General features: G+C 40.5%; 1 protein-coding gene across 1 annotated transcript in view; it reads left to right on the forward strand.

Annotated features, from left to right (window-relative positions):
* The window catches only part of LOC126297636 (tetratricopeptide repeat protein 7B-like), a gene marked incomplete in the record, with an annotated part of 163629 nt that overhangs the window by 134347 nt on the left and 4409 nt on the right, over nucleotides 1–24873 (forward strand). Inside the window, 1 exon segment of the mRNA XM_049988662.1 lies at nucleotides 7824–7915. Coding sequence (XP_049844619.1) covers nucleotides 7824–7915 — 92 coding nt within the window.

The raw sequence follows: 24873 nt of genomic DNA on the forward strand, positions 1-24873 counted from the left end.
ACACTAGATCGCGTGTTGCCCCACTCTCTCCCGCCCCACTCTCTCCCGCCCCACTCTCCCCCGCCGCCCCCTCTCGCGGTCCCCCCCCCCCCTCTCTCTCTCTCTCTCTCTCTCTCTCTCTCTCTCTCTCTCTCTCTCTCTCTCTACAGAAGTTTGTTGCTGTTGCTCTAGTGTCCTTCAGTCTCTCTCTCTCTCTCTCTCTCTCTCTCTCTCTCTCTCTCTCTCTCTCTCTACAGAAGTTTGTTGCTGTTGCTCTAGTGTCCTTCAGTAGCCCATATGTGACTTCTGGTTGGACATACGTCGTCCTTGTGTCGTGCTACCGTAGATCATGTTAATATAAGTGCTGATACGTCACCACTGCCATAGGAGTGTAAACAATTCAATGAATTTCTCTGCATCCTCTCAGCATCAAGAGCTCTTTTCCATGTACCTGTAAGATTATACTGTCATTCCCTCATAAGTTTGACATTCTAATTTCTATTGCCATTTTGATAACAGAATCCCAGTATGTAGAATTATTGGGTAAGATTTTAGTCTCATCAAACGTTATGGTTTTATTTGTAAAGTTGGACTCAACAACTGCTGATTTCTCAGGTTCCTGATTTTCAGTGTGTTTTTGGTGGTTAGTGGTATGGGTAGATTGATCAGTATAGTTGCCTCCACACACTAAAGGAATGTTATAAATCTCACAGGCTGTAAGGCCAAGACCTTCCTTAACTGGGTGCATCTCCTTTATGTTCTTAGGTGACAGAAGACAGGTAAAATATGCACAACTGCAGAATAATTTGGAATTTATGCAGTGCTGTTGAGATAAGGATATTGTACCCCTGTTAGCTGTGGTTAAACATCACACAAGATTGACTGAAGTATACAATATTTTATGGTAGATGAGATTTCCAGTCGTTAATGAAAGATATGACGTACACTGTATGAACTGAATACTGACACTCACTGTTCATATGATTTGCCATCTCTCTCACTCTCTCACACACACACACACACACACACACACACACCTTCCCCACTGGGTTGGGGATTTTCTCCACCAAAGGACTGGGTGTTTGTGTTATCTTCCACATTTCATCATCATTCATGACAGTGACTAAGTTGGACTGTGATAAAAAATTAGGACTTTGTATGGGTGCTGATGATAGTGCAGTTGAGCTACCCACAAACCATACATCATCAATATGGTGACAAAATAAAGACATTTTAGCACCTTGCATTTTCATAAAGACCAACTCGTATCACAGATCTGTACATCGTGTCCGCTACCTAGCTGAAGAAACCATTTTGGTCCTGAGTAGAAGACTGATTTTCACTTCTACTTCTCTACCTATCGTGGATGTTGTAAATGGATTGGAACAGACAGTACAGCATCTCTTCTTAGGATGTCGCCAGTGAGGTAAGACTTGCCACAAGTCAAATCTAGGGTACAGCCAAGACGGAGGTGGGGGGGGGAGTACTGTGCTTTGCAGAGTGATGATCTCCAGCTGACAAGAGAAATACTGCAGTTATTTTTAATACTACATGCTGTCAGAGCAACATGTCATTGCTGTTGTAGAATAATACATGTGAATGCCTGAAATGTGACCATACTGTCATATAACAACAAAACGGTAGAGCTGCTGAAGTGTCATGGTCTTAACTGACAATGTCATGGGGGGGGGGTGGGGGGGGGGGTGAGGGGGGGGGGACACTCAGGAGATGAAGCTCCTAGACCATCAATTCTGTATGGCCTATCCAAAATTCATAAAGATGATTTTCTTTTGAGAACTATCATTGGTGTTATAGGTTCTCCCACCAACAGGTGAGACAAATATAGAGTCAGGTTAATGGTGCCCATAGCTGACAACTGTGAACATCACATCAAAAATTGATGTTGAGTAACAAAATTAAGGAAATCAGAGTTTGCACAAACTATATTTTAGTCAGCCTGTACATAGTGTCTCCATTTATAAAAGTTCCTGTGGAGGACGTGTTGAACTTCAATGACGACAGACTTCGTGCATGGCAGTAAATTTTATGAAATGATCGACAAAATGGCATTGGATTCTGTACTGTCTCCAGCAGTGGCCAACTTCTTCATGAAGCATTTTGAAGAATGCACATTAAATTTAGTTCTATTTCAAACATGTTCTTGGTATGTATATGTTGACAACTTGTTTGTGGACTGACAATATATTGGCGAAGTTCTTGAGCAGTTTCTCAATCATGTAAACAGTATGCACCTGAACCCCAATGCATTGTTGAGACAGAGAGGGAGAGAGGGGGAGAGGGAGATAGATAGATAGATGAGAGAGAGAGAGAGAGAGAGAGAGAGAGAGAGAGAGAGAGAGAGAGAGAGAGAGAGAGAGAGAGAGTGTGTGTGTGTGTGTGTGTGTGTGTGTGTGTGTGTGTGTGTGTGTGTGTGTGTGTGTGTGTGCGCGCGCGCGTGTGTGTGAAGTCAGCACATATTGATTTACATCTCAGTGTGTGAAGTTTTCACAATCCAGTACAGAAGGGCACCAATTTAAATTCATTGATATACATTTCTAAAACTGTTTTGGACAAGGATCATTTGAATTGTAATGTTAAAAACTTTATGTATGTGTTCCAAAAGAACAGCTATGGGGTTGGAGGTACACTATGTGATCAAAAGTATCTGGACACAACCAAAAACATACATTTTTCACAATTGGTGTATTGTGCTGCCACCTACTGCCAGGTACTCCATAGCTTTGATCTCAGTAGACATTAGACATCGTGAGAGAGGAGAATGGGGCGCTCCCCAGAACTCGTGGATTTCGAACGTGGTTAGGTGATTGGATGTCACTTGGGTCATATGTCTGTACATGAGATTTCCACACTCCTCATCATCCCTAGGTCTACTGTTTCCAATGTGATAGTGAAGTGGAAACATGAACTGACAGAGACTGCAGACAGTTGAAGAGGGTTGTAATGTGTAATAGGCAGACATCTATCCAGACCATCACACAGGATTCCAAACTGCATCAGGATCCACTGCAAATGCTATGCCACTTAGGTGGAAGGTGAGAAATCTTGGGTTTCATGGTCGAGCGGCTCTTCATAAGCCACACATCATGCCAGTAAATGCCAAACGACACCTCGCTTCGTGTAAGGAGTGTAAACATGGGACAATTGAACATGGAAAAACGTTGTGTGGAATGACAAATCACGGTACACAATGTGACGATCTGATGGCAGAATGTGGGTATGGCAAATGCCCAGAGAACGTCATCTGCTAGTGTGTGTAGTGCCAACAGTAAAATTCGTCAGCGGTGGTGTTATGGTGGGGTCGTGTTTTTCATGGAGAGGGCTTGCACCTTGTTGTTTTGCATGGCACTATCACAGCACAGGCCTACATTGATGTTTTAAGCACCTTCTTGTGTCCCACTGTTGAAGAACAAATGGGGGAATGGCAATTGCATCTTTCAACACGATCGAGCACCTGTTTGTAATGCATGGCCTGTGACGGAGTGATTACAGGACATTCCTGTAATGGACTAACCTGCACAGAGTCCTGACCTGAATCCTATAGAACACCTGTGGGATGTTTTGCAGTGCCGACTTCGTGCCAGGGCTCACTGACTGACATTGATACCTCTCCTCGGTGCAGCACTCCATGAAGAATGGGTTGCCATTCCCCAAGAAACCTTCCAGCATCTGATTAATATATGCCTGCGAGAGTGTAAGCTGTCATCAAGGCTGAGGGTGGGCCAACACCATATTTTATTCCAGCATTACTGATGGAGGGCACCATGAACTTGTAAGTCATTTTCGGCCAGGTGTCCGGATACTTTTGATCGCATAGTGTACAAAGTTGATTCTCTTCAAAAAAAGAGAAGATTGAAATGTTGAACAGTTGCATGATGATCCACCTACTGTGCTCCTTCCTTTCAGCAGTGCCACATCTAGCAAAATAGGTAGTGTCCTGAATAACAAGACCTAAGACCTATTTTTCAATCACTAAAGAAAATAGAGATGCTGAGCCTTCTAAGGACAATCTCAGCCTCAGTATCCCTTTGATTTATAAGATTCCATGTGAGTACAGAAGCAACCACATTGATCAATCCATCCATACTGTTTCCAATCACTTTGCAGAACACAAACAGCACAGTAAAAATCAGGAACTTGAGAAATGAATAGTTGCTGAGCATGGCTTCACAAATACACACATGATGTTTGATGAAACTAAAATCTAGTCCCATACTTCTATATACTTGGAGTGTGTTATTTAAAAGAAACAGTATAAATTAGAATGCATGAGAACAACTTCAGTTGCAACAACAAATGTGAGCTTAGGTGCCAGACATGCTATTGTGCGTATATAAGCAGAAAAGCATGCCAGCCGATGCAGTCGGTGTTTTTTACTCGTGATGACGGTGGTGGAGATTGCCATAGAAAGCTTGAGTATTTAATTCAAACTGATGTGGCTTGAAATCAGACAATATTTTCTTTAGACATGCCACGAGTGATTCACTTATGCGTTGCTGGCACCCAATACTGACCCAGATGGTTTCCATAGGATTTACATCAGGCAAATTTCATCGCCGAGACATCAACATGAGTCACTATAATGCTACTCAAACCACTGTATCATGGTTCTGGCTCAGAGACCAGGAAAATTATACTGATGATAAATGGTATCGCTATCAGGGAAGACATCAGGCATGAAGGAAGGGATGCAGGTGATTCGCAGCTGTCTGGGTGTCTTCAATTACTATCACAGGTCTCATGCAAGTGCAGAAGAATGTCTCCAATAACATAACACTGCTCCCACCAACCTGCATCCATGGCGTGCTACACGTTTCTTTCACCTCGATGGTGGTGTTTGTGTAGATGACAAAGACCGTTGACTAGTGTTGCAAAAATATGATTCACTGGAGAGCCGACATGTGTCTATTGATTGACAGTCAAATCCGAATGGTTCTGCACCCACTGCAATCCTAATTGACGATGTCAGTGGATAAACATGTAAGAACATAGGAGTGGTCTGTTACGGATCTCCATGTTCAACAATGTATGATGAACAGTGTGCTCTAAAACATTGTCTGTGCAGTAGCATTCTGCTTTTTCAGCAGGAATGCCCCAAATCACCATGTGCCCTGCTTTACAGAAGTAGACAAGCCTCTGAACCCAATGTTCTGTGAAGAGTCACTGGCATTCAACAATTTTCCTTCTAGTTGTAGTTTCAGTGTCCTCCTACCTCTTTCTGTAGATGCTCACGACAGTAACATGTGAACATTCAACCAGCTTCACCATATTTGAGACCCTCATTCACAGGCTCTGTGTAATAATAATAAGCCTTTTGTCAGAGTCACTTATCTCAATGGATTTCCCTATTTACAGCTCAGGGTGACCCCCCCCCCCCCTCCCCCCCCACCCGTCCATGTCTGCTCCAGGTACGTACTTTCATTGCCGCGTCACGTGTCCACGCACAGAAATAAAAAATATAAGGCTGATCATTTGAGTCGAATGTGTCTAATTTGTATTGTGAGCTAGATTCTTCAGGCACCTGGAGCAGTCTGCATGATTACATGGTTATTTCTTTAGAAATGTTCTGTAGTTTGACCCTCAAAGCTTGCTGCCAGTTAGTTTATGAACTGCCAGTGAAGAACAGCATTAAGGTTCCAGGTAGACAGCATTTGAAGAAACAGCCTTGTGTTGAAGAGGTGAAGTGGTTTTCCAGAAGTTTTCAGAACTTTTACCTCTTAGGTTTTCAGAAGCCTGAAGTGTAGTTTCTACATTGCTCGGCTGTTCCATCAGTTCGTAGTAGAATATTTTGTACATTACGAATGAAACAAACACTCAACACTGCTGTATATTGCCAAATATTACACCCACGTTATGTGCGTTTTGATTCATAATGTAGTTTATGAATGCAATCAACCTGCATTATGTTTCATTATTTTTTTGACAAACAATAAAGGGTAAGAAAATGTCATCCAAACTTTGCCAATGGTCTTCATGTGCAATGTGGATGACTCTGGCAGTAGAAAGTTCTCAAGGGCTATAGCTCAGAAAGAGACAAAAAAAGTTGCTAAGTTATCAACTGTGGCTCTGCACTCACAACTCATTGCAATACTGGATGTATCTCTCTGAAAGTCCATTTAAAGTATCATATAGCATCAAGTATGAGTTAGGGTTGGGAATTAAAAGTGGTTGAATGAACAGTGATTCTTTTTGTACAAGTTATTCACAACCTCATTAAACACACATTTTGTACTAAAGAAAATCCAACCCTGTTTTATAATGGACAACAGTAGAAGCCATTTTTTACTAAAGGTTGTTGATGTGTGAATGAAGAGCGGGTTGACTGTAATGGCCGTCCAATGTCACTGCGTAAATGAACTTCAGCCTCCGGATTATGTGATTCTGAAACCATTTCTAACTTTCTACAATGCTTCAACAGTTACTTGAACAATGATACACCCAGAAAAACAGTTTCAATTTTTCATGTGGCTTCCTTTATTGGCATTGCCTGTCGAAGGGCAATTCTCCTGTCATTATTGTAGCTGCATTAAAAAAAAATCAGATTATTTTTTTACTAAGCACTTCGCCACACAGGCTTTCACCAAATAGTGGCTGTGATGTACCTCTTTCAGGAAGCACAGCTGATGGGCCTCAATCAGCAAGTCACTGGGTTCAGTATTGTGAAACTGAGTTGATGCATTTGGAATTGACAGTAAAGCTAATGGAAATATCTGCTTAAAATTGCAGACAAGTTACTCACATAAATCCTGAAAGTATTAAAGAATGCCCAATACTAAAATTAAAGAAGGTTGAAAGGAAGATCCAGAATTGCAACTGGCACGCCAGGGAAATTAGGAGAGATGGGAATAATTAACAAGCATAAAGGTGTGAAAAAGCCAAGAAGCTTAATTGTTTAAGTGTAGTTAAGGTAGAAATGACCAAAACGAGTCAGAGACCCAGCTGCAAGATTCTTATGATTCAGAGTTAATGTCCTGCTCAGTGTGTGAACTGTTAATAACTGATAAACTCAACTATGAGTCACATGTTGATGACAATGTAATTGTTGAATTTAAAGCTGACGACAAAATTTATGATGTAGGTAAGGTTGTATGTAGCACAAAGAAAATATGCAAGTTTGTAAAAAAATTTCTGTGAAAAAGTATAAAATGTTAAGTGGAACTAATATTTCTCAATATGTTGGATGTATGCATTGTTTCCAAATCAAATTATTTTACCAAAGGCCTGAGGTCATGGCAAAATAAAAGACCAGCAACGCTTACTATCTTTTGATGTAAACCTTGACGATTTCAGTTTTTAATCATTTGTTGTTGCATCTCTCTGTACTTCTCTACAGGGGAGAACCAAAACCTGTGACATTTTCTGTATGGATTTAGATTTTAAATATATTTTTATTATTATTGTCACTTAATTACTTTGATATTGTAGGAAAAGTGTCATTGTATGCTGTCATTCAACATTGAAAGAAATGGAGTTGAACATTCTATGTTTTACTGTAAAGAGTACTGCCACAAGTCATAAACAACTTCCACAAGATTGCCAGATTATAAATTTCTGACTATAAGCGTTCAGCTTTTGGGATTTATGTTACTAATTAAATTGTGTTCTGCTGCAGGTTAGGTTTTCAAATACATTATCAATAGGAGAAAGAGCATAATTTGTAAAGCATTTTTTTTTCACATTGTTAACACTGCAAATTTACTTGCACCTGTATTAATTGTCAGTAACAGTATGCTGGATTGTGAATCAAAACTGTAACAATTTCTTCTTAAAATTTTAGTGAGATTTCAACACTATTTTATTATGTGTCATTGTTTGTTTATATACAGGGACTAGTTTATCATTATTTGGGAAATCAGAGATTAGCAGAGAAAACACTGAGAGATGCTGCCAGAATTGATCCATCATCGTACCAGACATGGTATGTTCCATATTGTTTTCTGTATAGACGTTTGGCTCAGTCTAACATTTCATAGTCCCTGTCATCAGTTTTTGGTCCATAGTGAGTGTTAAATAAAGAAATAAGTAAAAGATGAGCTGTGACTTCCAATTAAAATTTCATTTTAAATTTGTTTTGAAAAAGAAAGAAATCTGATAAAAATAGAAATAGAATTGATAAAAGTAGAAACCGAATTGACATGGTATTCAGCAACAGTGATGATGTGCAGTTTCCGAGGTTTTCTTAGTGTGATTGTTTTCAGCTGAATTGATGGTTCCATTTTTGTTCACAATAATTTGAAAACCATCATAGACATCATCGTCAGGTGCTGCAAGCTATGTTCTTACATGTGCTCACTACCAGGATACTAAGCAGACTGACTGGGGCACAGTGAGTGATATAACGACTTCAGTCTTGTTTAAATAATTTCTTGAGTAAATGTAACATCTCACTGAAAAAAAAGAAAAGGAGACACCACAAAGAAATTATGTGAATAGGATGGAAATCGGAAGATGTGATGTACATGTACAGATAAACAAATGATTACAATTTGAGAAAAATTGGATGATTTGTTCAAGACACAGAGCTTCACAAACTGAGCAAGTCAGTAATGTGTTGATCCACCTGTTGCCCTTAAGCAAGCAGTTGGCTTGGCAATAATTGATAGTTGTTGGATGTCCTCCTGAGGGATATTGTGCCAAACTTTTCGTGTTAGATTGCCAGAATCCTGAAATAGTTGGAGGCCATTGCCCATAATGTTTCAAAAGTTCTCTATTGAAGAGAGATCTGGTGACTTTGACGATTAAGTTACAGTTTGACGAGCATGAAGACAAGCAGTAGAAACTCTAGCATTGTGTGGCCAGGCATTATGTTGCTGAAATGGAAGCCTTGGATGGATAGACATAAGGTCAACAAAACAGGACATAGAATATCACTGACGTACTGCTGTGCTGTAATATTGCCGCAGATGACAACCAGAGGTCTTACTATAAAAAGGAATGGCTTAAAACACTATCTCTCCAGGTTGTAGGGTGACATTTAGTTTTATAGCCCACCTCTCTGGGGCATCAGCAGACAAGTCTTCAGCCTAATATCACAGTGAATGGAATAAAATTATCTTCAGTGATGAGTCTCACTTCAAATTGAGGCTTGATGACCAGTAAAGGTGTGTCTGGAGATGTCCCAGACGTTGGTGGGATACCAACTTGACTGTTACCCACCAAAAGGCTTAACAGTAAGGAGAAATGGCCTGGAGTGCCATATCTTTTTCTAGCAGGACCTGTTTAGTTGTCATCCGTGGGACCCTTACAGCACGGTGGTACATCAATGACATTCTACGCCCTGTTTTATTTTTCTTTGTGGTAAGGCATCCTCAGCTTAAGTTTCAGCAAGATAATGCCTGCCCACTCACGGCGAGAGTTTAAACTGTTAATCTTTGTGCTTGCATACCTTACCTTGAGCAGCAAGGTCGCCAAATCTCTCTGCAATTGAGAAAATTTGGAGCATTACAGGAAGGGCCCTCCAACAATCTCAGGATCTTGATGGTCTAACGTACCAATTAGACAGAATTTGACACAATATCCCTTGGGAGGAAGTCCAACACCTCTGTCAGTCAATGCCAAGCTGAATAACTGCTTGTGTAAGGACCAGAAGTGGACCAATGTACACTCCTGGAAATTGAAATAAGAACACCGTGAATTCATTGTCCCAGGAAGGGGAAACTTTATTGACACATTCCTAGGGTCAGATACATCACATGATCACACTGACAGAACCACAGGCACATAGACACAGGCAACAGAGCATGCACAATGTCGGCACTAGTACAGTGTATATCCACCTTTCGCAGCAATGCAGGCTGCTATTCTCCCATGGACACGATCATAGAGATGCTGGATGTAGTCCTGTGGAACGGCTTGCCATGCCATTTCCACCTGGCGCCTCAGTTGGACCAGAATTCGTGCTGGACGTGCAGACCGTGTGAGACGACGCTTCATCCAGTCCCAAACATGCTCAATGGGGGACAGATCCAGAGATCTTGCTGGCCAGGGTAGTTGACTTACACCTTCTAGAGCACGTTGGGTGGCACGGGATACATGCGGACGTGCACTGTCCTGTTGGAACAGCAAGTTCCCTGGCCGGTCTAGGAATGGTAGAACGATGGGTTCGATGACGGTTTGGATGTACCGTGCACTATTCAGTGTACCCTCGACGATCACCAGAGGTGTACAGCCAGTGTAGGAGATCGCTCCCCACACCATGATGCCGGGTGTTGGCCCTGTGTGCCTCGGTCGTATGCAATCCTGATTGTGGCGCTCACCTGCACGGCGCCAAACACGCATACGACCATCATTGGCACCAAGGCAGAAGCGACTCTCATCGCTGAAGACGACACGTCTCCATTCGTCCCTCCATTCACCCCTGTCGCGACACCACTAGAGGCGGGCTGCACGATGTTGGGGCGTGAGCGGAAGACAGCCTAACGGTGTGCGGGACCGTAGCCCAGCTTCATGGAGACGGTTGCGAATGGTCCTCGCCGATACCCCAGGAGCAACAGTGTCCCTAATTTGCTGGGAAGTGGTGGTGCGGTCCCCTACGGCACTGCGTAGGATCCTACGGTCTTGGCGTGCATCCGTGCGTCGCTGCGGTCCGGTCCCAGGTCGACGGGCACGTGCACCTTCCGCCGACCACTGGCGACAACATCGATGTACTGTGGAGACCTCACGCCCCACGTGTTGAGCAATTCGGCGGTACATCCACCCGGCCTCCCGCGTGCCCACTATACGCCCTCGCTCAAAGTCCGTCAACTGCACATACGGTTCACGTCCACGCTGTCGCGGCATGCTACCAGTGTTAAAGACTGCGATGGAGCTCCGTATGCCACGGCAAACTGGCTGACACTGACGGCGGCGGTGCACAAATGCTGCGCAGCTAGCGCCATTCGACGGCCAACTCCGCGGTTCCTGGTGTGTCCGCTGTGCCGTGCGTGTGATCATTGCTTGTACAGCCCTCTCGCAATGTCCGGAGCAAGTATGGTGGGTCTGACACACCGGTATCAATGTGTTCTTTTTTCCATTTCCAGGAGTGTATTATTGACATGCTCAGTTTGTGAATCTCATTCTCTACAATAAATCATTCAATTTTTGTGAAATTGTAATCATTTGTTTGTCTGTACACTTGCATCACATCTACCAATATCTTCTTGTCCTGTATGAATAATTGCTTAGTGGTGCTTTTTAGTGTATTTGCCATGTTGTTGGCAGAGAGCTTCTGTTGGATCATTACATTGACTTCTAGGTTATCACTTAGTGTGTATACCAATGTTGTCTATTAAGTCATTTTCAATAACCCGTAATACTTCTTGGCTGGTGGCTGTATCGGACATATTCCATAGAAGGATCCTTGAGGAGATGTTCACTCAAATAAGGTTTTCGCATAGCCATTGGCCAAAAAGCATTATGTGGGCAATTGTAAATCTCCAAAAGTCAAAACTGTTCTAGCTAGCAAGTGAAATTTGAGTGAATATTGACTGGTAACCTTTATAGTTTATTAGCTTCTGGATGAGGCCTTCCTCAGAGTTACCTACTTGTGAATAAGGATTCATTTAAAAGCTAGAAAAGTTCTGTCTTGTTTATGAACTGTCAACAACTCCAGACCTCAAGCTGTTCAGTGAGTTTTTATTATTGCTCCTTAAATTATCTATATTCCACAAAGCACTTTGCATTATTCCTTTGTAAGTGGTATAGATAGATCAGCTGAGAGAAGAGGTGTGCATGCATGCACATATGTGAATGGACGGACATGGATGCACAAGCATTTTTAAATGGCAAAATACAGAAATTGCAGAAATAGAATTGTGTTCCAGTCCCTTTCAACTGATCGAGCAGTTGGAGAAGAGTATCGTTTAGCCAGTTTTTTTTACAGCTATCCATGAATGACTCCCACACTTCAACATGTATGTTGTTAATTTGATACTCTTCCATTTACAAAGATAGCCAATGCTTTAAATTTGTTTAGGTATTTAAAAATTCTGTTATCATTTTGGTATTACAGTAGAACTGTGATTACATATTCACCTTTTGCAAACTGCTAAACACAAACGTCTCTTTATTCTTGATACTAGTGCTTTTATGTAGCACACTTAGTAATCAGTATACTAGCACTTGTATAACTGATCTGTCCCCGTAGATGTTTAATTCTAGATTTGAATCATTAGAATATGTCACATCAAAAATTATAATATGTAATTAAAATCTTGTTGTTTTTTAATCTTCCAGTATTTTACATACTTCTGAAAATGAAAAAAAGCTGGATGTTTATAAATTTATCTTGTGTCTGCATATACAACATTTTCCACTTTGTCTTCAAGGGTAAATGAGCAATATTAATTTTGTGTGCTCTGGTAATTATTATATTTGTAACTAGCTAATATGATAACAATGTCCAGTGATAACTGCTGCAGCAGATTTTGCCTCGCGCACAAAATGGCAAAAGTTGTGAATTATAAAGTATTCAAGACAAACTACCATGAATTTGTGTTCCTTTATCTGTCCTACTCAGTTCAAATATGGTGAAGTGCAGAAGATAGCTGCTTAAATACAATATTCAAATTCAGAAAAGAGCAATAAGATGTATAGCCAAAATACTACCCCAACAAACTTGTTGACAAGCTGTTGTACACCATAAAATTGTGACACTGTAGTCACTGCATATACATCAGAACATTATAGCAGTGAGAGGAAGTGATAATCACCTCCTAAATAAATACATACGTAACCACGCAACAAAAGGAAAGGAGAATTACTACACAACACAGCGAAATCTGAAATTGACAATGAGTGCTCCCGATAAAGCAGGCAAAAGATTATTTAATAAGCTACCAAAATCAATTAAGGAAGTACACAGAGAAATATAAATACAGGACCAGTGAGCATTAAATGTCAAATTGAATATTAGCTGTTACATTGTAATAGAAAATATGTAATAACTTGGCATGTGCCTGTAAAATAAATCTTGTTTCCTTTTACTGTACATTTGATGTGTATATAAAATTGTATAATGCACCCATTACACCCAGCTGAAAATTATCAGCTAGAGTCCACAGGCAAAGTAGTAGTAAATAAACAAAAAACAATGAAATAGGATGCAGACTTTCAGTGTAATGTGACTAGGACTGAGCATTATCATTACTTTAGTCATGAAATTAGTAATTACCACAGTCAAAGTAACTTGCTACTGCTGTTTCATCCAGGAGAATGGTACACTGCAACTTGCTGTTTTATCTAGTTGCTCCTGTAGCACTGAAAGTATTTGTCACCATACACTAGTCCCTTGCTTGCAAACTGACCTCACATATTTTCTTTTGTAGCTATATAGGATATAATAAGTCAGCAGTTTATTTCTCACTAGCCTCCAGCAATAACTGTTGATGTTTTGTGGGCTTGCATAAAAACAATGTGGATCAAGGATGTGTGTGTACACTTTCAAAATCTGTGACATGGCACTTAGAAGATCTGATTGCAGCACATGGTGGCTTTATACCATATTGGATTATTTAAACAGATATCACGTATAGTTTTGTAATCCTTATTACTTGTGTAGTGTTATGTATGTAATCCATGACATAAAGTTTGTCGGTCATAGCTATTCTTAATGGTGTTGAAGTTTTCACACACACACACACAATATTTTCCTTCCCTCTTTCCTGATGAAGCAGCCGCCGATTGCGAAAGCTCAAATTCTGTCTCTGTGTGTGTGTGTGTGTGTGTGTGTGTGTGTGTGTGTGTGTGTGTGTGTGTGTGTGTGTTTTATTCATTGTGCCTATCTACCAGCGCTTTCCCGCTTGGTAAGTCTTGGAATCTTTGTTTTTAATATATTTTTCCCATGTGGAAGTTTCTTTCTATTTTATATATATATATATATATATATATATATATATATATATATATATATATATATAATGTAAAATATTCTCTGATTTTTACCTTCTTTTCATTATTTGTAGTCTCTTGAACATCTGAATGGATAGGATTTTAAATCTAAATTTCTGCATGCTTGATTCCAAAATTGATAACGGAGGTTAAATTGTATCAGGCAAAACATGCTGTTCTGCTAATTTTGTGCTTCATACCTTTAGAAGTATGAGCTTTGATCCTGTTGTCTTAACATGTCATTTGGTCACTTTCTTAGGACTTTGTTGTGTAATGGAAGCTTTCCTTATTCATAACAACTTACCTTTCTACATCATAGAAATAATCTTGATTGTTGTCAGTCTGGTGCAGCAATTGTCATTGTTGTTTGATGGATAGACCCAAATTTGTTTTTGTCGTATCTGGTACTCTAAAATTCCTAGTAACTATGGTGAAAATACTGTCAGCATTTATGGTGATGTCAGTGACCAGTGCACTTTCCTCAACAGTTCGTAACAGTGCTTTGATCCCTACATCTCAGTAAACAGGAGCCACATATCACTCCATGAGAGCATCCTCTCCTCTGTTATGATTGTCATGTCAGAAGATATTGATATCCTCAAGTTCGAATAAAGTAGTTCCTGAAATACTGGTATATACATTTAGGTATTTCATCTTCAAAGAGGCCAGCAAAGATTATCAAATACTCTGATATCATCAAGTAATCATGTGACTGATGCTATCAGTAATCAGTATTGCCTAATTGGCAGAACTGTCAAATAGATTTGCACCCTCTGAAATCTGATGGAGTTTGATTATTTCTTAATTTATATCTGTCAAACATGTGTAGCTGCAAGAATAATACTGTATCTTTCGCACCAAAATTTAGCCGAACAATACAATGTACTAAAATGTGTCGACTCACAAAACAAATTGAGGCAGATAAAACTATTTGAATAATTCGGTGCCAAGGGAACAATTTCTTTGTATATAGCACATGTACTTAAAACTACAAGAAATCTTAGTATCACAGCAGCAAGTTAAGTGAAAATATATACATATAAAATTAAAATTTTATGAAGGTGAATAGTGTGATGTATGGTGAGGACTGAAATATAAGTAAACTGTGCATGTAATTGTTGCTGCCATTTGAAATGCTAATGTTATGGTTGTGAAATCAAGCCTATTGCAGCTAAATTCTGAAATTTAATTTATATTATTTGTAGTTTTAAAGGATCTGTCACTATATGGTGATGGTAGGGTATTTGTGATTGTACGGTACTTCATATAACATTATTTCAAATCGAAACCTGGTTGGTTTTGCACCCGCACATGTTTACCTTCAGTATGTCAATATTTGAAGCACTGATTCACCTCTTTACTTTGTGGATGGAACTTGTGAATGTGTTTGGGCCACATGTCTAAATGTGCTAGGTGTAAAGTTAAAAATAAGAGAGTAATCAGTGAACTAAATAACACTTATGATACAGAAAAATTTTGTGGGGTTCATTAATAACTCAACAAACTATGATCTTATATTATTTATTTTATTTGGTCTTAATGGCCATGGTATAAAAACAGTTTTGTCCACCTTTGCTTTTTATGAAGCTAAGAATTTGTGTTATAAGTAAACTGAAGGTGGGCAGAGGGGGAAGGAAAATAAAGGAAAGGGAAGGGATTACTGATGTCACCTGCATCACGACATTACACACACATAAGCATGTATGCTTTTGAATGCCAAGTACGGAGCAAAGACAAATCATAGGATAATTTCACGGAAGGGCAATTCAGTGAAAAACAATTAGTGCCTTTGTTTCTGAATACAGCGACACTGAATTTAGCTCTAGGATATTTCTTTTTATAAATAAACTACTGTTTTCTTATTAACTTAGAATGGATGTTCCAGCAAATCAACCGAAAATACAGCTGTTTAAAGATTGAGACAAGTTATTGTTGCTTGTTACTGTTCATTTTGCAGGTTTAAAAACCATATTTCAGACTATGACAGCTGCAGATAGTAGCTTTGTGGATTAATCAGATACCTGCATCCCTTGATGGGGGTATTTTTTATACTAGTAATACATTGATTTGATTTACATACCTGATCAAGAGAGGACAACACAGTTGAACACAATTGATATGTTTTGAGATTTTCAAATCTTTGGTGATATTGGCTCTCAAGAAAGACAAATTCCCATCCCTAATGTATGAGCAACAAGAGGGTGTGATCATTGCTTGATGCGGCTTACAACTTGAGGAGTAGTGAAGTCTGTAACTTGCAGTCATAGTGAAAAATGAATTGTGGGGGCATAAGCCCATTGCATATTTGTTTGGTTTGTTGACTCACTGGTTTCTGTTAGTGTAGCTGTCAGTTTTTATTTTTTATGTGAGATGTAGGACTACTGTCATCACAAAAATCACATTAGCAGATGGTGTTCTCATATCAAGGAGCAATGTTTAGATGTGAATGAGTCTTCTCATTCAGGAAGACTGACATGCTTTAAAGAAGAACATTTAAAAGTTTTTGTCCAATTGGAATAGCTGATAACTGGCAGATTTGATGAATTGCAACTATTTTAACTTTTGTGTGACATTTACATTCAGTGGGTGTTTGGCTGTTGCTTGCTCTTAATTCAGAGCAACAAAATGTTTAGTTGGCCATCTCTTCACGTTTGCTTGCATGTCATCAGTTAGCTTATTGAGAACTCCTAACCAATATTGTTACTGGTGATAAGATATGATGCCTCTGTACTAATGTCATAAAATGGAAATTAATGGCTATGCTCTAACAAAACAGTCTCCCTCAAGCAAAAGCCAGTGTCCATCCACAAAGATAATGCTATCCATCCAGTGGCACAGTGTGGTGCATACTATGAATTGTTTCACAGGATGTGTCCATTGCAGCTGGCATTTGTTGCCAACAATTGAGACACTTCGCAGGTGCAATCTAAGAGAAACAGCCATCAAGAAAATTCATTTCTGGACAAAAATGGACTGCAAGCTAGGGATTGAAAACCTACGTGAGCATTGTCAGTCTCTTGTAGGTAATGTGAAATGGTATATTGTTGATTTCTTGAGCTTATCTGCTATGTTCAATAAGCTAACAAAAGATGCTGTAGCAAATGAATTACAGCTTACCATTATAATCTTATGATGGAGGTACATTTTTGTTTTAATAAAAGTATCTGTATGAGCAGCATGCCCGCAACTTCATGAATTAGTGAAATCTGTGTGCTTTAAACCCCCGAAAGATCTAAACCTACAGGTAATCTTGTGTCATACCCCAGTAGAATTTTAGGACTACTACAAAAGTATGGAAATCCGGTTGGCATTGGGAGTAGGCACATAAGGAAATCTGGTTGACAAATTACTCAGTGCCTCCCATTAATCACTCAAATTATGTATTCACAAAAATTGAAAACTATATCAGCAGAAGCAGAAAAGTGACAGGTACTGATAAGTGTAAAATTCTGCAATTTCATAAATTTTTCACCTTCAGTTCTAGCAGTACTAAATAGAAGTTGCAAGAAGTCTTATGATGGAGACGTTTACTAAAAATTTGCCTCCTGATTTTCTGTCTAGGGGCTTGTAGCCTGGTCAGAGATTAGGTAAAAAGCTGGTGGAGTGTACTTGGTCTTCAGTGAGACTGTGAGAATGGAACCAGTTGCTAACTTAGCCTTCGCTTCACAAAGTGACAGTGTTATCACTGAGCTAGTGAGGTGCTACATTCAGTCTTCTCTCACCGACGTAGTGATGGCGAAAACAAATAATTGGCAACAAAAAGGATGAGATCTGTTATACCTTCATGTTGAACAACCTTCCTGGGCTCAAATCTTAACTTCACTAACTTGGGGTCACACTTTAAATGAGAATCCTTCAGAATATTTAATCAAAATGATGAAGTATTAATCTGTTTCTTGACTCGGTGAGCTCAGCTTGCGCATTAGAGGTGTGACACTGAGTTGGTGGATGGCTGATACGCTGAAAGAACAAGGAAACGAGTTTTATTCCCAGTTTTGTAACTAATGCTAAAGGACTAAAGTGTAGTTACAAATAACAATTGGATGCGCAACATCTGCAACCCAATACCATAAATTAAGAGCAGGGTACAAAATTAGGATGACTCTCCTCTTCAGCAGCTGTTGCTGTTATTTATGTTTTGCTGACATAAGCAAACTACAAACTGAAAAGCACCCACCCACCCTCCCTCCCTCCCCTCCCTCCCTCCCTCCCCTCCCTCCCTCCCTCCCTCCCCTCCCCTCCCTCCCCTCCCCTCCCTCCCCCCTCTAATTAATTTAGTTTATTAAAAAAGCATCATCAGTTGGTATACTGTAAACATTACAATTAGATAACACTTAAAACATATTTTCTTTAGAATGCTGTCATTGACTGTACACCCAAAACAGAGGAAGACAAGTGAAAAGAAAACAACACTGCACTGATACAAAATGCGAACTTCCACAGAGAGATTCCTTGATCTACAATTGATATAAATTCTCAAATTAAGAAAGCGAACTGTGCGAGAAAACCATGCAAATGACCGAAAAAGTGAGCTCGAAAAGGTGTAAAGAAGAGACCAAAGCATGTGAAAAGGAAGTCAAAATACTGACACGAATGTCTAAAGTATATAATGATGAATGAGCTTTTTGATTTGCAACACCCCCATAACTACATCTGGGAATATAAATGTGATGCTACAGGTGGGCAGGCAGACCTGGAATGAGTGGAGGTTGTCCAGATATTACTTTCCATTATGCTAAACTATCACAATTTTTTAACATCAGTTCATACTGTTAGATCCTAGGGTCAGTTTTGCATCACATAAGAAATTACTCTGTGTGGATGTCTGTCTGTCTGTCTATACGTGTATGACATAAACAATAAGTTTACATAATGAATGTTGCAAAAGAAATCCTCAAGGTGAACATGAAACCAACAATCTCTTGTAGTTGGGATCAGTTTCAACAATAAACATTGTTCTCACTAAAGTGACTACAGAGTTTGTTGTTGTGATACTGAAATTAATTCTTCACATAACTTCATTATAAATTTTATTGTCTGATATGCTACTGAAATGATGGCCACTATACGGGTCCTGTATTTAACAATTAGTTTAGTGATCAGCTCACAGCACTCATACTTTCATGGGTCCAAGTTTTACTTATTGCTAAGTATTTTAATGAATATGTGTTCTGTAAATTGCATGTATTTTACAGCAACTAGTACTGTCATAAAAAAAAATGGCTGAGGAGAGGTTCATATCAAGGTCTTATTACACAAATAGTATATGCAAATCTCTTATTTTCTCTGAAATGAATAATAAATTGAGCCATTCAGTGGATTAGAATTATACCCACTTTTACTGCAATGAAGATATGTGAATATGCTGATGCAAGATTATGAGAGATAAGGTCCCCATAGATTCGTGGCTAACAATGTTTATACTGCATCAAACATATTGGAGTTTACTGTTGTTAAACTTTTTGATTGCAAGTGGGTCATTTTTCATATAAATTGAAACTGCTGTTATCTTTGACTTTGTAATTGATCTGTCTTTTTCTGTTTTAGCTGCTATAAAAGCAATGACAGAATTTTCAGCTCTTTGGGCCTTCATTAGCTGTGCTCTTTTCATGATGTGAATGTAGTTGTACCCATTGGTTTAAAGCTTGTCAAATAACTGGTATACATAATGTAATTGTTTTCCTCCTCTTATGGAACTGAAGGCAACCACAACAAAATTCTAAGAACACCTCTGAGTTTGTAATGCAGTTGTGTTGACTGAACAAGCACCGTCTGATATGTCATTGTCCTGGTGTAACTGATCAGAATTAATTAATTATTTCTCTTTTTATTGTTGTTAGAATTTGACCAACTTAGGACCATGTCAAACAGCTGATTTATGTCAGCACATTCTTTTCCTCTTTTTTGTCATGCTTTCTTAATTCTTGCTATCCATTTTACCATATTTCTTTTGTCCTTGTCCCTCTTTCTTTTGTATTTTTTTTCTCAAAAACCTGTTGTAGCTTTTCCCTAAATTCATGTCTGTTTTCTAAATCTTTGTTATTTTGATCTCCTAAAGCTCTTTCTTAACTTCTACAAACCATGAAATTTGGGTTTTCGAAGTTTTGTTCATCTTCTTGTTGCTTCTCAGTTTCCAAACACATTTTCATACTTTGAGCCCAAAATTTTTCTTCTTCCTTTTTTTTGAAGCTATTTAACTGTTTTGTTGTGTCTATGGTCAGATATTCTGAGGTGGAAAGACACCTGGTTTTGATCGTCGTATTATAATGTGTCAGTTTTTGTTAATAGATGAGGATGTTCCTGGTACATATTCTTTGTGATGTGGAATGGCATTTACATCCCAAGTATGTAAATTGTGGGACTCTATTTTTCCATATTTTGATTCTATTTTTCCGTGTTTTGATTCTATACATTTTGGTTCACCTTTAATGTTGATCATATATATACACTCCTGGAAATTGAAATAAGAACACCGTGAATTCATTGTCCCAGGAAGGGGAAACTTTATTGACACATTCCTGGGGTCAGATACATCACATGATCACACTGACAGAACCACAGGCACATACACACAGGCAACAGAGCATGCACAATGTCGGCACTAGTACAGTGTATATCCACCTTTCGCAGCAATGCAGGCTGCTATTCTCCCATGGACACGATCGTAGAGATGCTGGATGTAGTCCTGTGGAACGGCTTGCCATGCCATTTCCACCTGGCGCCTCAGTTGGACCAGCGTTCGTGCTGGACGTGCAGACCGCGTGAGACGACGCTTCATCCAGTCCCAAACATGCTCAGTGGGGGACAGATCCGGAGATCTTGCTGGCCAGGGTAGTTGACTTACACCTTCTAGAGCACATTGGGTGGCACGGGATACATGCGGACGTGCATTGTCCTGTTGGAACAGCAAGTTCCCTTGCCGGTCTAGGAATGGTAGAACGATGGGTTCGATGACGGCACTATTCAGTGTCCCCTCGACGATCACCAGAGGTGTACGGCCAGTGTAGGAGATCGCTCCCCACACCATGATGCCGGGTGTTGGCCCTGTGTGTCTCGGTCGTATGCAGTCCTGATTGCGGCGCTCACCTGCACGGCGCCAAACACGCATACGACCATCATTGGCACCAAGGCAGAAGCAACTCTCATTGCTGAAAACGACACGTCTCCATTCGTCCCTCCATTCATGCCTGTCACGACACCACTGGAGACGGGCTGCACGATGTTGGGGCGTGAGCGGAAGACGGCCTAACGGTGTGCGGGACCGTAGCCCAGCTTCATGGAGACGGTTGCGAATGGTCCTCGCCGATACCCCAGGAGCAACAGTGTCCCTAATTTGCTGGGAAGTGGCGGTGCGGTCCCCTACGGCACTGCATAGGATCCTACGGTCTTGGCGTGCATCCGTGCGTCGCTGCGGTCCGGTCCCAGGTCGACGGGCACGTGCACCTTCCGCCGACCACTGGCGACAACATCGATGTACTGTGGAGACCTCACGCCCCACGTGTTGAGCAATTCGGCGGTACGTCCACCCGGCCTCCCGCATGCCCACTATACGCCCTCACTCAAAGTCCGTCAACTGCACATACGGTTCACATCCACGCTGTCGTGCCATGCTACCAGTGTTAAAGACTGCGATGGAGCTCCGTATGCCACGGCAAACTGGCTGACACTGACGGCAGCGGTGCACAAATGCTGCGCAGCTAGCGCCATTCGACGGCCAACACCGCGGTTCCTGGTGTGTCCGCTGTGCCGTGCGTGTGATCATTGCTTGTACAGCCCTCTCGCAGTGTCCGCAGCAAGTATGGTGGGTCTGACACACCGGTGTCAATGTGTTCTTTTTTCCATTTCCACTAGTGTATATATAGCTTTTAGTGCTACCTCACAGGGAATGGGTCTGTGCTTTGTTGCATCTTATAGGGTCTCTACTAAGATTGCCAAATATCAGCAAAAGCTAAGCACTTAGTTTCAAGGTTCCCTTCCCTTCTTCTGTGTTTCACTTTACTTATTCCCTCTTCTTGTGTTGTTTTTCTCCATTCTTATACTACGTCCTTGTAAACTTAATTGAATAATAATGGAGGCAGTTCATACCCCTGCCTCGCACCTGTTTTAATTTCAGAAGGTTGATATTTCACCTAAAAATTCAAATTTTGACGTGGTGGTGGTGGTGGTGTGTGTAATTATGGGGCACTTGTCGGGCTTTCTCCTCATGTTATGAAAACTTTTTCTGAGGGTTACGGTGAGAGAGTTATTAGAACTACGTCCAGGACATAGCATATTATAGTGTAGTGCTGTTAGGGACAAAGACCTGTGATTGTGGCACAATGTCGAGTAGCTACAGCATTGATTGATTAAAATACTTAAATGTTGCACTATTTATACCCCGAGGGATCCACGAATCTTCTATGGTTACACATATGGCAAGGAACAGGTCCCAGTCCATTGCACTTTTCTGTATTGTAATTCCCACCACCTTCAATTAAATTTCTTCAGTCACTCTGTCTTTGTCTGTTCTCCTGATGATGACCTGGCTCTCACTTTGGTCTCATCTTGAGTTATTCTTGTAAACCCTTACATTATTTCCTACATTTGTTAACATCTTTTGGTCCTTGTCCATGTATTACCTCCAACCATTTCCAAATTTCTTCAAAGTGCAAATTGAGCAGGGAAGGGGTACTCAGCACAGTATTTAAACACCTGTTAGGGTGCAAACCATTCTAACACTTCAAGCAGATTACCTGCCAGACCCAAAACCCAACATGTAGCCATTCCTACGTTACTGGATTGCCATATACCTGCAAAGTTGTAGCATTGTAGTACCACCCCCCCCCCCCAACCCAAACCACCCTCTTGAGAACACAGGGATATCATTGCTGGTGACTCAACTGCATACTCTCTTCAAATGATAAAGAGTATGTGGCCCCCCCCCCCCCCCCCTTCACCACACCTCTTTGGGGTAGTAAGACTCTGAGCAACACTCACTATGTCAGGTTGTGCCCATGGAGAGAGTGGCCTGTGGGTGACAAAAGGCTGGACAGTCGCCCTTGAAGACACTCAGCTACACAGACCAGCAGTTGTGAGATTCCCCCCCCCCCCCCCCCTACCCCAATCGCTTCAAGGTCAGAACTCTTACTGTGAGACTGACCAGCACAGCCCTACGATGTTCCCAACTATGGCTATGCTATATGAAGCAAGGCAGCGGTGTCAGTGTGGAGAACCCTATTTGCTGTAGTATGTAGTTAGTACAAACTATGGATGGATGGTGAGACATTTCTATTGAGGAAACTTCAATTCTTATTGGGAAAGATCAGTAGTTTGAAGAGATGGCAGAACTGCAAAAGGCGTGGAGTGGCTCATTCCTCATCATGAGTGTGGACTCCACTCAGCTTTGAGGATTACTTGTGTGTACTTCTTCTACTCCCCATAGAAGTTTAAACAAATGTCAGGGCAATATCTTTCAACAGTACTTTCTATGATGTTACAGTCACGTGAAGACCTACATGCCAACCTGGAACAGTGAGGGTTGATGGTTTCAATTCATTAACCCTATATAGTAGTAGTCCATAGATAGGATGAGTTGACATGGCAGCATTTATTATAGTTTCTGAGGGACCACACTCCCAGGAAAGGTGTAGATAATGGGTTACAGCTGTGACATTAAGCCCTGTGTGTCACCCAATATGCAGATCTTTAAGATCTCCATTTTTAACGTAACTCATCTCAATGTTCCAATGAAACACCTGTGGGAAATTTGGACATACGCAGCATGACAAAACACCTCGTGTCCCATTTACAAGCAGGAATGAGAAGGCCAAGAATAAGAGACCTTTAATTGATTTTTGTACATCAGTGCTAAAAAGAAGTGTCAAATAGATCTACTGGCTCTGCAAGAGACAAGGTGGACAGAAACCAGAACTACAGAAATGGAATTCTGTGTCATATTCAGTGAGCCTCAGAAGCAAACCACTCTCATAGATTTTAAATCAATCAACCCTAGACCTCACCCCTAACCATAGAAACTGAAAAACACAAACTCACATATATAAATTGTTGTGCTCCAACCAAAGAAAGTGATGACATCAAAAAAAATCTTTTCTACGGGGAATTAGAAACAGTTTTAAACAATGTCCCAAGTGAACATTTCAAAATTATCGTTGACTTTAATACGAAAACAGGGAAAGAAGCACCCTTCATGGGGACCATCGGAAAGCACAGTTTACATAATGCGAGCAGTGATAACAGCACCAGGCTGGTTAGCTCTGTGACTGCAAAAGGCTTGTTTATAAGTAGTACTGATTTTGACAGAAAGAGTATATAAAGGAACCTGGGTGTCTCCAGATGGGAAGACAGTGAACCAAATTGACCACCTAATTGTAGAGATGAGAATAAAGAAGTGGATACAAAATGTCAAGACGGCAAGTGGTGACGAATGTGGATCAGACCACTTCCTTGTCAGGGGAAGAACTTTCAAGATAGCACTGATAAATGATTTTGAGGCTTTGAATGAACAGGAAGGAGATACTGTGGTAGATTTAATTGTGAAACACACCAGGTATAAACATGTGAAAGAGTTCAAATATCTTGGATCAATTTTTGCTGAAGTAACATCAACTGAAACAGAGACAAAAGCATGGCTCCAGGCGGGAAACATGCTATCACTCTCTAGACCCTATATTAAAATGTATACTAAAGCTACGGTTGTATAAGACATTAATGATACCAGTAGTACTTTATGGTTCTCAAACCTGGAGCAAATATTTTCCTCAGAAAAATATTTGGACCAGTCTGAGATAAGACTACTGGAGAATGGAGAAGACGCCATAACACAGAATTAGAAGAGTTGTACAAGGAGCCTAACATCTTTGGAGTGATGAGAATTAAACGACTGCAATGAGCTGGACATGGAATTAGAATGGAGGCAACAAGGTGGCCCAAAATTGCAGTGGACTGGATCCTGTCAGGCAGTAGATCAGTGGGAACACCTAGAAAGAAGTGTATCGATGGAGTGAGAGAAGA

The sequence above is a fragment of the Schistocerca gregaria genome, chromosome X (assembly GCF_023897955.1).
Source record: "Schistocerca gregaria isolate iqSchGreg1 chromosome X, iqSchGreg1.2, whole genome shotgun sequence".
Taxonomy (NCBI): domain Eukaryota; kingdom Metazoa; phylum Arthropoda; class Insecta; order Orthoptera; family Acrididae; genus Schistocerca; species Schistocerca gregaria.